At 43.0% G+C, this 12,395-nt stretch overlaps 1 protein-coding gene across 4 annotated transcripts in view; it reads right to left on the reverse strand.

The window, feature by feature from the left end:
- Positions 1-12,395, reverse strand: part of chd6 (chromodomain helicase DNA binding protein 6) — a 219,200-nt gene that overhangs the window by 18,383 nt on the left and 188,422 nt on the right. For 3 of the 4 annotated variants that reach the window (XM_080204564.1, XM_080204565.1, XM_080204562.1), the window contains 6 exons: positions 11,923-12,142; positions 10,853-11,058; positions 6,546-8,096; positions 3,692-3,846; positions 2,952-3,173; positions 1,000-1,431 (listed from right to left, as the gene is read on the reverse strand). In XM_080204564.1, the coding sequence (XP_080060690.1) occupies positions 1,000-1,431; positions 2,952-3,173; positions 3,692-3,846; positions 6,546-8,096; positions 10,853-11,058; positions 11,923-12,142 (2,786 nt within the window). The remainder of the gene's footprint in view (positions 1-999; positions 1,432-2,951; positions 3,174-3,691; positions 3,847-6,545; positions 8,097-10,852; positions 11,059-11,922; positions 12,143-12,395) is intronic. The other variant, XM_080204563.1, reaches the window with a different exon arrangement.

Raw genomic sequence — 12,395 nt, forward strand, 5'->3', positions numbered from 1 at the left:
ACCCTCCCTTTTCCACAGAACCTACCATGCAAGTACAGGAGATGCAACACCTGCCCTTTTACCTTCTCTGAACTCACCATCCAAGGTCCCAGATACTCCTTTTGGGTGAAGCAGTGATTTAGGCATACTTCTTTCAATTTAATATATTGTATTTGATGCTCACAATGTAGACTACTGTACAGTAGACAGGCCAAATGCAGACTGGGTGAGCGTGATGTGGAACACCCCTGTTCAGTCTGCAAGCATGCCTCAAACTTTCAGTGACCTGCATTTTAATTCTGCATCTTGCTCTCACTCTGACCTCCCTGCCCTCAGCCTTCTGCAGTATTCCAATGGAACTCAACATAAGCTTGGGGAACAATATCTTTGATGAGGCACTTTGCAGCCTTTTGGACTCGACATTGAGTTTCAACAACTTCAGGTCATAATAACAGTTCTCATTTTGTCTTCAGTTTGTAGGTTTAGTTTTTACTCTGGTTTTCCTCCCCCATTCTTTTGTTTTCAGGAGGCAGTTGTTCATCATTCTTCCATTCACACCTCTAGACATCTTTTGTTTCTTTACTTGTCCCACCACTCCCTTGGACCGTGCTCCACTAACGCTTGTCCTTTAATTTCACCTTCCCTTTTGTTCTTTTCCCAGCCTCCCAACTTTCACGTGTATACAGTCTATTACATCTTCAACTTTTCTAAGCTCTGATGAAAGGTAGCTGATATGCAACATTCACTTAATTTCTCATTCCGCAGATGCTGCCTGATGTGCTGAGTATTCCAGCAGTTTATGTTTATTTTAGGTCCTGATTAGTTTCAACTTCTTACTCATTTGGCACCTCTCAAACTCAGCACTTAAACTGAACATGAATTCAGACAGAATGGAAGGCAAGCCAGACAGTGCTTGCCACAACCACAGGCACCAGAGCGCGAGAGCAATCCATTACCCTGAGCCATTGGCTCTTAATGCTATATCTTATCAACCACACCATGCCACATTTTTCTACGTACCAGATTCTCTGGCTTTTTCTCCTTCATGAAAAGGATGTCAACTCCTTCAACGTTCTTTCTTCGCCCTCTCCTCCTCCTTGACGGATCATCACCTCTAAAGGCGCCATTAATCACCTGTCCTGTAACTGGATGGACAAGGCCTGCCTGCAGGATCCCAGCCATGTCTGCCCTGAAAGCAGTCGAGGGCTCCAGCGATCCCAGCTTTGGCGTGCTTGTACTGATGATGACCGGTACTGAACTGGACACCTCCTCAGAAGCTTTTGAGAGGTCCATAGCAGTCTCTTGCCACCCATTCAGAATTACTGGAGGGCGAGTAAGAGATGGCGTAACTTCTTCCAGGTTCTTCCGCTTTGCACCTCTGTCTGTCTCAAACTCGTATTTCCGCCTCCTCCTTCTTTGATCCCTCGGGAATGTTAATGCAAGTAAGCTCTCCTGCTTTCCAAACAGAATTGCACTATGTCAGCAAGACTCACGACAAACTTGAGAGAATAATACACACAGGAGTCACACAGAGTTGTACGCAAAGCACAGCAATTCTTGGTGGATAAATTTGGCCTGAGCACAGAACAACATGTGTTAGTTAACAAACTGCTCAACAGTATCAAACCGCCATCAGCAGTTCATGAAGTGACTTATCACCCTTTGTCAAGGCAACTGGACATAAGCAGTAGATTTCTCATGACACCCACATCCCAAAACTTAATTTTTTTTAAAAGAGTGAGGAGCGGGTGGGCAATTGGGAATGATAGCATGGTCGCCTGTATCGAAGATTGTGGAGCTTTTGAACTTCTGCTGTCTCCAAATCATGGCGTGGACAAATTTAATCCTGGTGCCTGCAAATGGCTTTTCCTTTTGAGGTTCAGGAAGCTAAGGTACCAGTCGCTCGCATGATCCTGATTAGAGCTGCTCAGGGACAAACGCAAAAATCAAATTGGAGGGATTCAAACAGGAAATGAGCACATGGATGAGTTTGAAAATCTTGGGAGTGGAAAAAGACAGGTGTAATGCCGGGAGAGAACTGGTTAGTCAAATTTTGGAGGAGGGGTCGATGACAGGAGTTTTGAAAGGAGGATAACTATCCCAGGGGCAATAGAAACACTTACATCAGCAGCCTACAGTAGGGTGATGCGGGGGAAGAACATGCAAAGTAACAGGGAACTAAGTGTCAGATGATTGATGGCTGTATTTACAAGTCACATTGGAGATGCTATAAATCCAAAGTGCATCTCTTTACTAACGTAACTCGTATCTTTCCCACAATAAAGGGGAGGAGGGTCATCGCTCATGGCCAGTGGCTTAGCACTGAATTTATAATTCCTGAAAGAAAACCTTACAATTGTTTTTGTTCAAATCACACCACATTAAATAAGGTTAATACGAGAACATTAAGATATGTGGGGTTTGGAGCAGGGGAGGGTTACTGCTGCTAAAGAATCAAATGAGCACCTTTACTCATTGTTCCTTCAGAACTTAAAAGGTTTCTTTAATGCAGTTATCACCTAGGACATGCTGCCAGAAAGGGTAATAGAAACATACCCAACAACAGCTTTCAAAAGAAAACTGAACAAATACTTGAAAGGACGAAATCTCAGGGTAGAAGGGTAAAAATGTGAAGGACTATGGAAAAGAGCAGGGGACTGGGACCAATCAGATAGCCCTTTCAAAGAGCTGGCATGGGCACAAAAGAATTGAATGGTCTTCTAAGCATTATGGTTCGACAGCTATAATGCAATTCTTGGGCATCCCACGTCAATGTCACTATTAACAGCCCATGGAAAACTTTAATTCCTCCCTTCCTTCTTTTCACTCTCCCACCTTGTAACACCAGCTCTCCACAACTGCAATCTCTTCTGAGGAGAGTAGTCATGATCAGGACTTCAACGGTAATGGCAGATTGCCAGATTAAATGCATCTCGGGTACAATCTGGTGTGGAGACAGCTGCATTACTTGCCTTTGTAAGCTGATGGGAGGAGACGGAGCCATCAGTAACACTGTGGGCGTGCGCAGTGTGTACTGGGACACTGAGGCAGCTCCTTACATTCAGGCTTTCTGCTGGAGCTGCTGAAGAATATATTCCACCCTGAGGTTCAAGACTCTGCTGCTGTGCTGATGGCCATTTCCCTTTCAGCACAGCGTGGCAGATATTGTCAATGCGATTTATGATGATTCGGTCCTGAGAGGATGAAAATTAAAAATGCAATAGCTGTCAATGCAAATCTGAAGATTGTTTACAAGAGAAAGAGCTTCAGCTTTGATTAATTAAAGATTATTCTTAAGCAGTTAGCAAAGAGAGCAAAAACTTGTATTGATATAATTCCTTTTATGACGTCAGGACATGCCAAAAGCATAACAACCAATGAAGTATTTTTGAATTGTCGTTGCCATTGTACTATAAGAAATAGTGCCAATAGCCAATATGTACACAGCAAGATCCCATACATAGCAATCAAAGAAATGCCCATTTAATTTATTTTTAGGTGCTGGTTGAGTTATAAATATTGATACACACCAGGGGGGGTTCAAAGTTTGGCATTTTCAGTTCACCCAAGAGGGCAGATGGTTTTAAAGTTTGATGTGAAAGATGGCACTTTTGTCAGTGCAGCAGTGGAGTACTACCTTGAATTACAATAAAGTCCTGTTCCAGCAGTCTGACAACTCTCCTGAAGCTGGCCTCTCTGTTCTCAAACTCACCTTTGGCCACTCCGCAGAAGAATAGAGTGTCTTCTCCTGAAGCAGTTGAGCGATGGTTGGTTCTCTGATATCCTGAAGGAGGTTGTCCTGGATCTCGTCTTGACCCAGGCTGGTAGAAGTGTTGCTCTCCTCATCAAAATTCTTCAGCGGGATAGCTGAGAAGATCAACATTCTTATTGTAATATAGGAATAATCATCATCATGGTCCCGATCTAGCAACCTAGAAGCTTCCTTTTCAAATCTCACTATGGCAAATTGTGAAACTTCACTCAATGAATCAGGTAATCCGCCAATTATGGGACTGTCATTAAAACCCAACAGATTTGCCAATATTTTTCAGGGAAAAGATATAGCATTGACACTACATGTTTAACTCTTAATGCCCTCATGACAGCTAGGGACTGGAGTTCATGTCTCTCCTTGCTAGTGACACACATTATAGGGAACATTTTTTTAAATTGCATCATTTTTCTGGAAGGTTCTCAAAAGTGTCACACAGAAGGATTTTTTTTGTCTTAAGTGCAGGGAAATGTGGCAGTGGAGGTATTTAAATTATTAATGATTGGGACATGGCAGACAGAAACAGTCTGTAATATAGTTAGCTTTTCAAAAGACAAGATGCCACACAAGAAAAGGGCTTATGGAGTTGGGACAATATGTTAGCATGGATAGAGGATTGGTTAAGGGATAGGAAGGAAAGAGTAGGGATGAATGGTCATTTTCATGTTGTAGCCCTGTGACTAGTCAGTGCCGAGGCCTCAGCTATTCTAAAATACAGTAATTTAAATAAGAAGAGAATGTATCTAAATTTGCAGACAGTACAAAGCAAGAAAATGTAAACTAGGAGGAAAACACAAAGAAAGATTCAAAGAATTATAGACAGGTTATGTGAGTATGACAAAGTGGCAGATTGAGTATAATGTGGGCAATGTGAGGTTATTCACTTTGGTAGTAAAAATAGAAAAACACAATCTTTTTAAAGGCATAAAACTTGAAAATGTATACTTAGGGGTACTTTGGCACACTTGTACAAGGAAAACAGGGAGTTAACAAGTAGGCAGAGCATGCTATTCAGAAGGCAAATGGCTTTTTGATCTTTATTACAAGAGAAGTGGAGTGCAAGAATAAGGAAATCTTGCTACAATGTACTTTGGTGAGTCCACACCTGGAATACTGTACACAAATTTGGTCTCTGTGTTTAAGGATAACTACAGTAAGTAGTCTCGCAACACCTGGTGAAAGAGCCGTGCTGTGAAAGGTCACGCTACCAATAAACCTGTTGTGCTTTAACCTGGTGTTGTGAGGCTATTTACTGTGCCCACCCCAGTCCAACACCGGCAACTTCACATTAAGGGTAACTAGCATTAGAGGCGTACACTTAAGGCTCTTAGACTGGTTTCTGGTGTGACAGGCTGAGTAAATTGGGTCTTTACTATCTGGAGTTTGGCAGAGTGAGTTACAATCTTATTAAAACATACAAGATTCTTAAGAAGCTTGACAGCATAGGCACAGAGGTTGTTTCCTTTTGCTGGGGAATCTAGAACTTAGGGGACACCGTATCTCGATAGAGATGATCCTTTAGAACTGAAATGAGAAATTCTTTCACTCCTAAAGTTCTGAATCTTTGGAATTATGATTCCAGAGAGTTCTGGACGCTCCATCATTGAATATATTTAAGGTTGAGATACATTGATTTTGGACTCTTAGGGGATTGACAGATATGGGGGAATGAGAAAATTGAGGCTAAAGAAATGATCTTATTACAAGATGGAGCAGGCTGAAGGGTCACATAGTTTACTCCTGCTCCTATTTGTGCTCCCAGTTGGAGGACTAGAACATGAGGACACAAACACAGGATTAAAAAAAATGAATTTCAGGGCAGAGAGCAAGGAATTCTTTTCTTATGTTTGTTTACAAAGGACTGGGATGCTATGGAATTCACTGAAAGAGTTGGTGACAGTGGTTTATGTGGTGTATAAAGTGGGATCAGTGCAGGCTCATTGGATTGGGATACTGCTCACATGTAATTTCAAAATAGATCAACTGGTCATGTATCTAAAGACCGGCTGATGTGCTTCTGCTGGTGTTAACGAGGAGGAACTTAGTCTGGACAAACATCGTGCATTCTGCAGCAGTTTCGACATTTCTCTAAACAGGCAGTCAAAGGGCATTTAAAGATCATGATACAGCAGGTCAAGGAATCTCCACATCGCCCATCACATCCTTCATCCAAGAATCCATGTAATACTTCAAAAGACTGGACATTTATTTTTGGTGACTGCTCTATGAGAACTTCATAATGACATTTACAGAAATATCACAAGCACAGTCAGATAGACGTATGGCTCATTTGTCCAAGTTGGGTTCTGTGAAGTGACTTGAGACTTTTTTTTAAAGTGAGGATGTATGTATAAATGTAAATTGTTTTTTCCTCAAAGATGGTGAAGGAATTTAGACAATCTAGCAAATTTGTTCACTGAAGCATCAACTTACTTTCACAGAACATGTTTAACATAGAACTCAATCTGTGGCTTTCACCTCCCTTTTCAATGAGAAAAGCCTTTACTTCAGAGAGCCCACCCCTCACCATTCCCATTACTAATGGCTGTAAGTGCTAAAAACCTCCCAACTTCAATTAAAAGGACCAGGAAGAGGCCACTCAACCCCTTGAGCCTGGACTGTGATATAATTCAGGACATGACTATCTGTATCGTGACTCCATTTATCCAGTTTAATTCCAAAACCCTTCACACCCTTACCCAACATAATTCTAGTTCTCCTATGCAATTTGTATGTTAAAGATCCTTGTAATATTTAGCCCTTTGTCATTAATTTGAGCAAAATGAAAACCAACCACCTTCAGGTTGAGAGCTATCTTCCTCAGATTTTTCTTCTGTTTCACATGGACTGTCATGTTCCTTGATGCAGTCCTCAAGCAGATGTCTGAATGTCACCTCCTGCTTTATGGGAGTCACTGCTACATGCTCAATGGGTGACCCAGGCTCACCCTCTGCCATCTTCACAACCGACTGAGCAGCTTTGAAGGACTGAGGTGTGCTCGGTAAGCATTTCACGTCAATAGCTTCATGTGGTGCATGGTCTGGTTCGGTGCATGCACTGGTCATGCTTCTTGCCTCCTTTCCTGCACTGCTCTCATTCACAGCTATAGCCTGCCACTCACTGCTCGCCACAGCTTCTGTCAGCTTCAAATCATTGGTGACCTCTGGACCTCTGGGCAAAGCAGCTGGAGAGTCCAAGTCAGGCAGCTGGCTGTTTTCACCCTGTGGTTTCTCTATGCCATTGGTTGCAGACTGTGTGTGATCTACCCCCAGATATTTAGCCTGCATATCATAGGTATGCTCAGTCATTACAGCCTCCCGGTCTGTAAGCCCTGTTGAAGGCTTATCTTCTGTACATCCGTTTTCAGTTTTAACCGGCTCATGCTGTGCAAGGTCACACTTTGCAATCATACCAAGTACTGTGTCCATCTCAGGCTCTGCTTCAGTATTAGGACACACAGGCACTACACTGTCCACCATCTCCTCTGATACTGCTTGCAATTTTAACACACCATTGGATTTCACTTGCAGAAAGTTCAGACAGTTTAGTGTAGCTTGGTTGGCATCAACACAAACAGGCTGTACATTTTCCATTGGTACACTTTCTGCAGTGCTGCATGATTTAAGAATGGGGTTTTGTAAACTGTCTATACCAGTGTCCCCTTTGCAGTTCCTGCCAAAGTCACTGGTTCCTTTAGACTCCATATGTACATTTGGTACACTGTAAAATCCAGCTTGAATGCAGTTTACTTCATCCCATTCACTCCTCACAGTCTCTGCTTCTGAAGGTCTGGGTTTAGCTTGAGAAGCATCACACCTACTTGTGGAATCAGCAGCATCCTCTTCACTCTTTACTTCCAAACAGACATTGAGTGTTCCTGCTTCTGCGCTTGGTTCTCCCAAAGCCTCTTCCATCTTCTCCTGTTCCTGTTCAACATTGTCTTTCTCCCCTAGGGTGAGCACAGTGGATGCAGGGGAAGCAGACTGGCTGAGATTGAGTGAGGACTGGCTGTAAGGTGCTGGGACATTCTGGAAATAGCTGCTTCCACTCTGCACGTAGTTCCTGTGGGCCTCCCGGAAGGAAAGCTGAGGGTCATTAAGGATATAGTAGTCTGTTCGGCTAAGGCCATGTTTAGCAGTGCCAATTAGCAGATCACGGTCGTGTTTGCCACACTCCCACCACACTGGCAGGTACAGGCTGGGGCGGCACAGTTTCAGCCGCTCGTTCAGCTGTGGGCTCCGAAGTACCTGCTCCCGAACTTTCTGCAACAGTTCAATACGGTACAGAGTTCTTGAAGCACGTTCTTCCGTGATGGGTTCAACAAAAATGCTTGGATCTGAAGGCTCTGAAAGAGAAAAAAAACACTTAGAAAAATCTTGTTTTATAAGTTTATAAATGGGCGGCACGGTAGCACAGTGGTTAGCACTGCTGCTTCACAGCTCCAGGGACCTTGGTTCAATTCCCTGCTTGGGTCACTGTCTGTGTGGAGTCTGCACATTCTCCTCGTGTCTGCATGGATTTCGTCTGGGTGCTCCGGTTTCCTCTCACAGTCCAAAAATATGCGGGTTAGGTTGATTGGCTATGCTAAAAAAATTGCCCCTTAGTGTCCTGAGATGTGTAGGTTAGAGGGGTAAGCAAGTAAAATATGTAGGGATATGGGGGTAGGTGGGATTGTGGTTGGTGCAGACTCGCTGGGCTGAATGGCCTCTTTCTGCACTGTAGGGTTTCTATGATTCTAAATTCACCCATCGATAGCCCTCATTAACAAAATGTTTAGGCAGAAACTCAGCATCACACTTAATCTGCGGACTGAAGTTCCTCATAAGCCCTTCATCCCAGGAATCAACTAGTGAACATTCTCTGAACTGCTCCACTGATATCTGAACAGCCAAAAATACATGTTTCACTAACACAGAGCACTGGCAAACGTAACTCTGCTTGGTTAACTGGGGTTATTTCAGGCATTAGAAACAGAATCACAGAAAAATTGCAAGCACAGAAGGAGGACATTTGGCCCATCTTATCCATGCCAGCCTGAAGACACTCAGGTGCCTTTTCTAATCCTGCCTTTCTGCATCCGGTCCATAGCCCTGTACCTTACACCACTTAAGTGCAGATCCAGGTTTTTTAAGGAGTTTATGATATGTCTCTCCACCAACTCGGGCAGTGAATTCCACACCATTTTGGAAAGTAAAAAAAAAGTTCTTCCTCAGGTCCCCTCTACACCTCCTGCCATTTATTTTGAATTTATGCCCGGGTTCCAGAATTCTCAAGGGAAACACTTTTATCATGTCCACTTTATTTCTTCCCCTTATAATTTTGTACACGTCAATTCAAATCACTCATCTTAGCCTTCTTTGTTCCAAGGAAAATAACCCAATCTATCCAATCTCTCCTCATAGTTACATTTTTCTAATCCTGGCCACATTCTTGTGAACCTCCTCTGCACTCTCTCTCTAGAGAAATTATATCCTTCCTGTAATAAGATCAGAACTGCACACAATATTCCAGTAGTGGCCTCACTAATGTTTTATACAACTCCAAAATGATATGCTTACTTTTATATTCTAAACCCCTGCCAATGAAGGACAGCATTCCATCTGCCTTCTTTACAACCATGTCTACTTGAATTGCTGCCATTATGGACCAGCATACTTGTATGCCAAGGTCTCAGGCTGGTAAAGTAATCTGGCTAATCCAGTCTCAGTGACAGATCTCACTCTGTAAATCCAAAGAGTGAATAAATTGGCTGGTTAGTCATCAACAATGTGAAGTAATCTAGGCCTTCTTCATGTATTGATTACTATACGTTCTGATCACCATATTACAGGAAGGATGTAATTTCCCTAGAGCGAGTGAGTACAGAGGAGGTTCACAAGAATGTTGCCAGGATTAGAAAAGTGTAACTATGAGGACAGATTAGACAGATTGGGTTATTTTCCCTGGAACAAGAAGGCAGAGAGGTGACTTGATTGAGGTGTACAAAATTATAAGGGGAAGAAATAAAGTGGACACGATAAAAGTGTTTCCCTTGATCAGATGTAGATGATCAGCCATGGTCTGTCTGAATGGCAGAGAGACTCGACTGAAAGGACTACTCTTGTTCCAATGTTCCGATCCATTGCAAAAGATGACTTTGTTTCAATCGCTTATCATTAAGTTCAACATCTTAAAGCTTACTCAACCCTGCTTAGATACCCATTTTGTAATATTCAGCAACCTACAAAATACCACACTGACAGGTGCTGGGAATCAACTGAAATGGTGCCCTTTTATCAAGTGAGGGGACGTTATTACTGGGAAATGGAAACCTGTCTTTTCAAAAACTCAGTATCAGCAGCAAGTGCCGGGCAGCAATTTCAGGATGCAACTTGGCCATGAAGCATTTTCTGCTCTACCACAACCACAGCGTCCCTGCTGTGCCACACCATCTTTCCATTCCCACATTGCAGCCAGCTCTCAGCCCCTTTAAAAACTGCATCCATTTACTGCCATTTTAAAACCATTTTAGTACAACTAAGAGCCCACAAGCATTAGAAACTGGACTGCAGTTCAGTAAAATCTGGGAATCTATATGGCAACAGTAGAGAGACATTGTAATATATAATCTTTCCATGCAGCCTGTGGAGCTCAGATACTCATTCTGATGTGGGGTAGAATCTATCCAGTTTTAGAGGCTACATTTTCTATTATTTTCCTCTCAATTTTTCCTTCTAAGACACTGACTCATGGCAAGGTACAACTGTCACTCTCTCTCCAGCAGCTTACTCATGTGACTATCCTTCCTCCAACTGCGAGACTGGAGAGTGTGCTGGACAACAGAGAGTGCCCGTCACCCAATCTCCACCTGGTCACTTTCCAGCAAGTGACTGGAAGCAAAAATTGTGACCAATTTTCCCTCATCCCTTCACCTGAGTGTTGCTAAGACCAATGGCAGTGCTGCTAACAGCACTGCAACTGAAATCAACCAACTCAACATGGCCAGGTAGAAACCTGGGCTCCTTCTGGTTTACCTCAACATGATGCCCTGATATTGCGTCCGACTATGAACTGGATTGAAAAATTGACACACCTGGAACAGCAATTTGTCAGAATACTTACCTTCTTTCTTCTGAGGCAACCGGCACACACTCCTGCACATAGCCATGAAGCTTCGGAAATACCTCTCCAGGCTCCCATCTGTTTTTCTCTCCAACCTGGCAAAGTTGCGGAACTGGTTCCAGTTGAACTGTTTCCTGTCAGGATCATACACCACACCAAATGTCGAAACCACACGATAGAAATCTGTTTGCTCCCTCCTTGTCCACCTTAATAGAAATAAGAAATGCAAGTTGACAATTTTTAAGTTTAAAAGTTTAAACTTTATTTATTAGTCACAAGTAAGGCTTACATTAACACGGCAATGAAGTTACTGTGAAAATTCCCTAGTCACCACACTCCGGCGCCTGTTCGGGTCAATGCACTTAACCAGCACATCTTTCAGACTGTGGGAGGAAACCACAGCACCTGGAGGAAACCCACACAGACAGTGACCCGAGCCGGAAATCGAACCAGGCCCCTGGCGCTGTGAGGCAGCAGTGTTAACCACTGTGCCACCATGCCATCTTTGGACAAGTCCCATCTTACAAGCACCAATGAATGGATAAAAAGAGATTGAGGATTCAACAAGTCCAAGATATTGGGCCTTGTAGCCACTTTCCCTACTTCCCAGCCACGTCAGGGAACAAGATGAAGTGGATAGTTATTTCAGGAGTGTACTGAGCTGAATGGCTTCCTTTCGTCCTGTGAAGTTTTGGTCCCTGTCTGGACTGAGGCATGAACTCCAGTAAGGGATGATGCCTTCATGAGGGAAAAGGAAAACTGGGGAAGTGGTTCCTTTAATCCCCATAATCTATCAACTTACTGAGTAAAGTTTCTGTGTCATGAGCACATACAGAAACAATTTTGCATTAACAATGTTAGAATGTGTTTTGTAAACTACTCAAGTTAGTTTAAAAATCACTCCAGAAGGGATCGCTGTACTGTACTGGTGGCAGGTTTTCTGTGAAAGCAAGGATCAGTTAAATTTTGGGAAGCTGTTTATGTTCTAAGCTAATGTTCTTCTTCAACTTTGGAAGCATGTCCTAAATTTTCAAATACAATAAATATTTTTTAAATCCACGATCATTTACCGTTGCTGGATATCCATGGTAATAATGTCCATTTCTGGAACTCTTCCCCAGAGCTCATCCTGTGGATACCAGCGACGCCGGCTATTGCGAGCTAAAGATTCCATCCTCACCAGCTCCTTGCGATTGCAGCGCTGGTAGGCTGTTATGAGGCGGCGGAGACGAGCCGTGAGCACTGATGCAACTGGCCACTGCGGTCGATCAATGTCTGTACCATCTTGGGCTTCAGTGGAAACGAACAGTTGGAGATACAGGTTAGCCACTAACCAGGAAATCCATGTAATTACAACACATAATGTTCCAGAGTAATAGACAGCTTAACTGTTTGAGCATAGAATCCTGCAGGCCATCACAAAAATATTTGAGAATTAGGAGCACTAGACCATTTACATATGATTCATGTACCAGAGCACCCAGATCCCTCTGTAATACAGAATTCTGCAATCTCTCCACTTTCAAATAATATGCTGCTTTTC

This window comes from Carcharhinus amblyrhynchos, chromosome 16, assembly GCF_965287045.1.
Source record: "Carcharhinus amblyrhynchos chromosome 16, sCarAmb.v2.hapA, whole genome shotgun sequence".
Taxonomy (NCBI): Eukaryota; Metazoa; Chordata; class Chondrichthyes; order Carcharhiniformes; family Carcharhinidae; genus Carcharhinus; species Carcharhinus amblyrhynchos.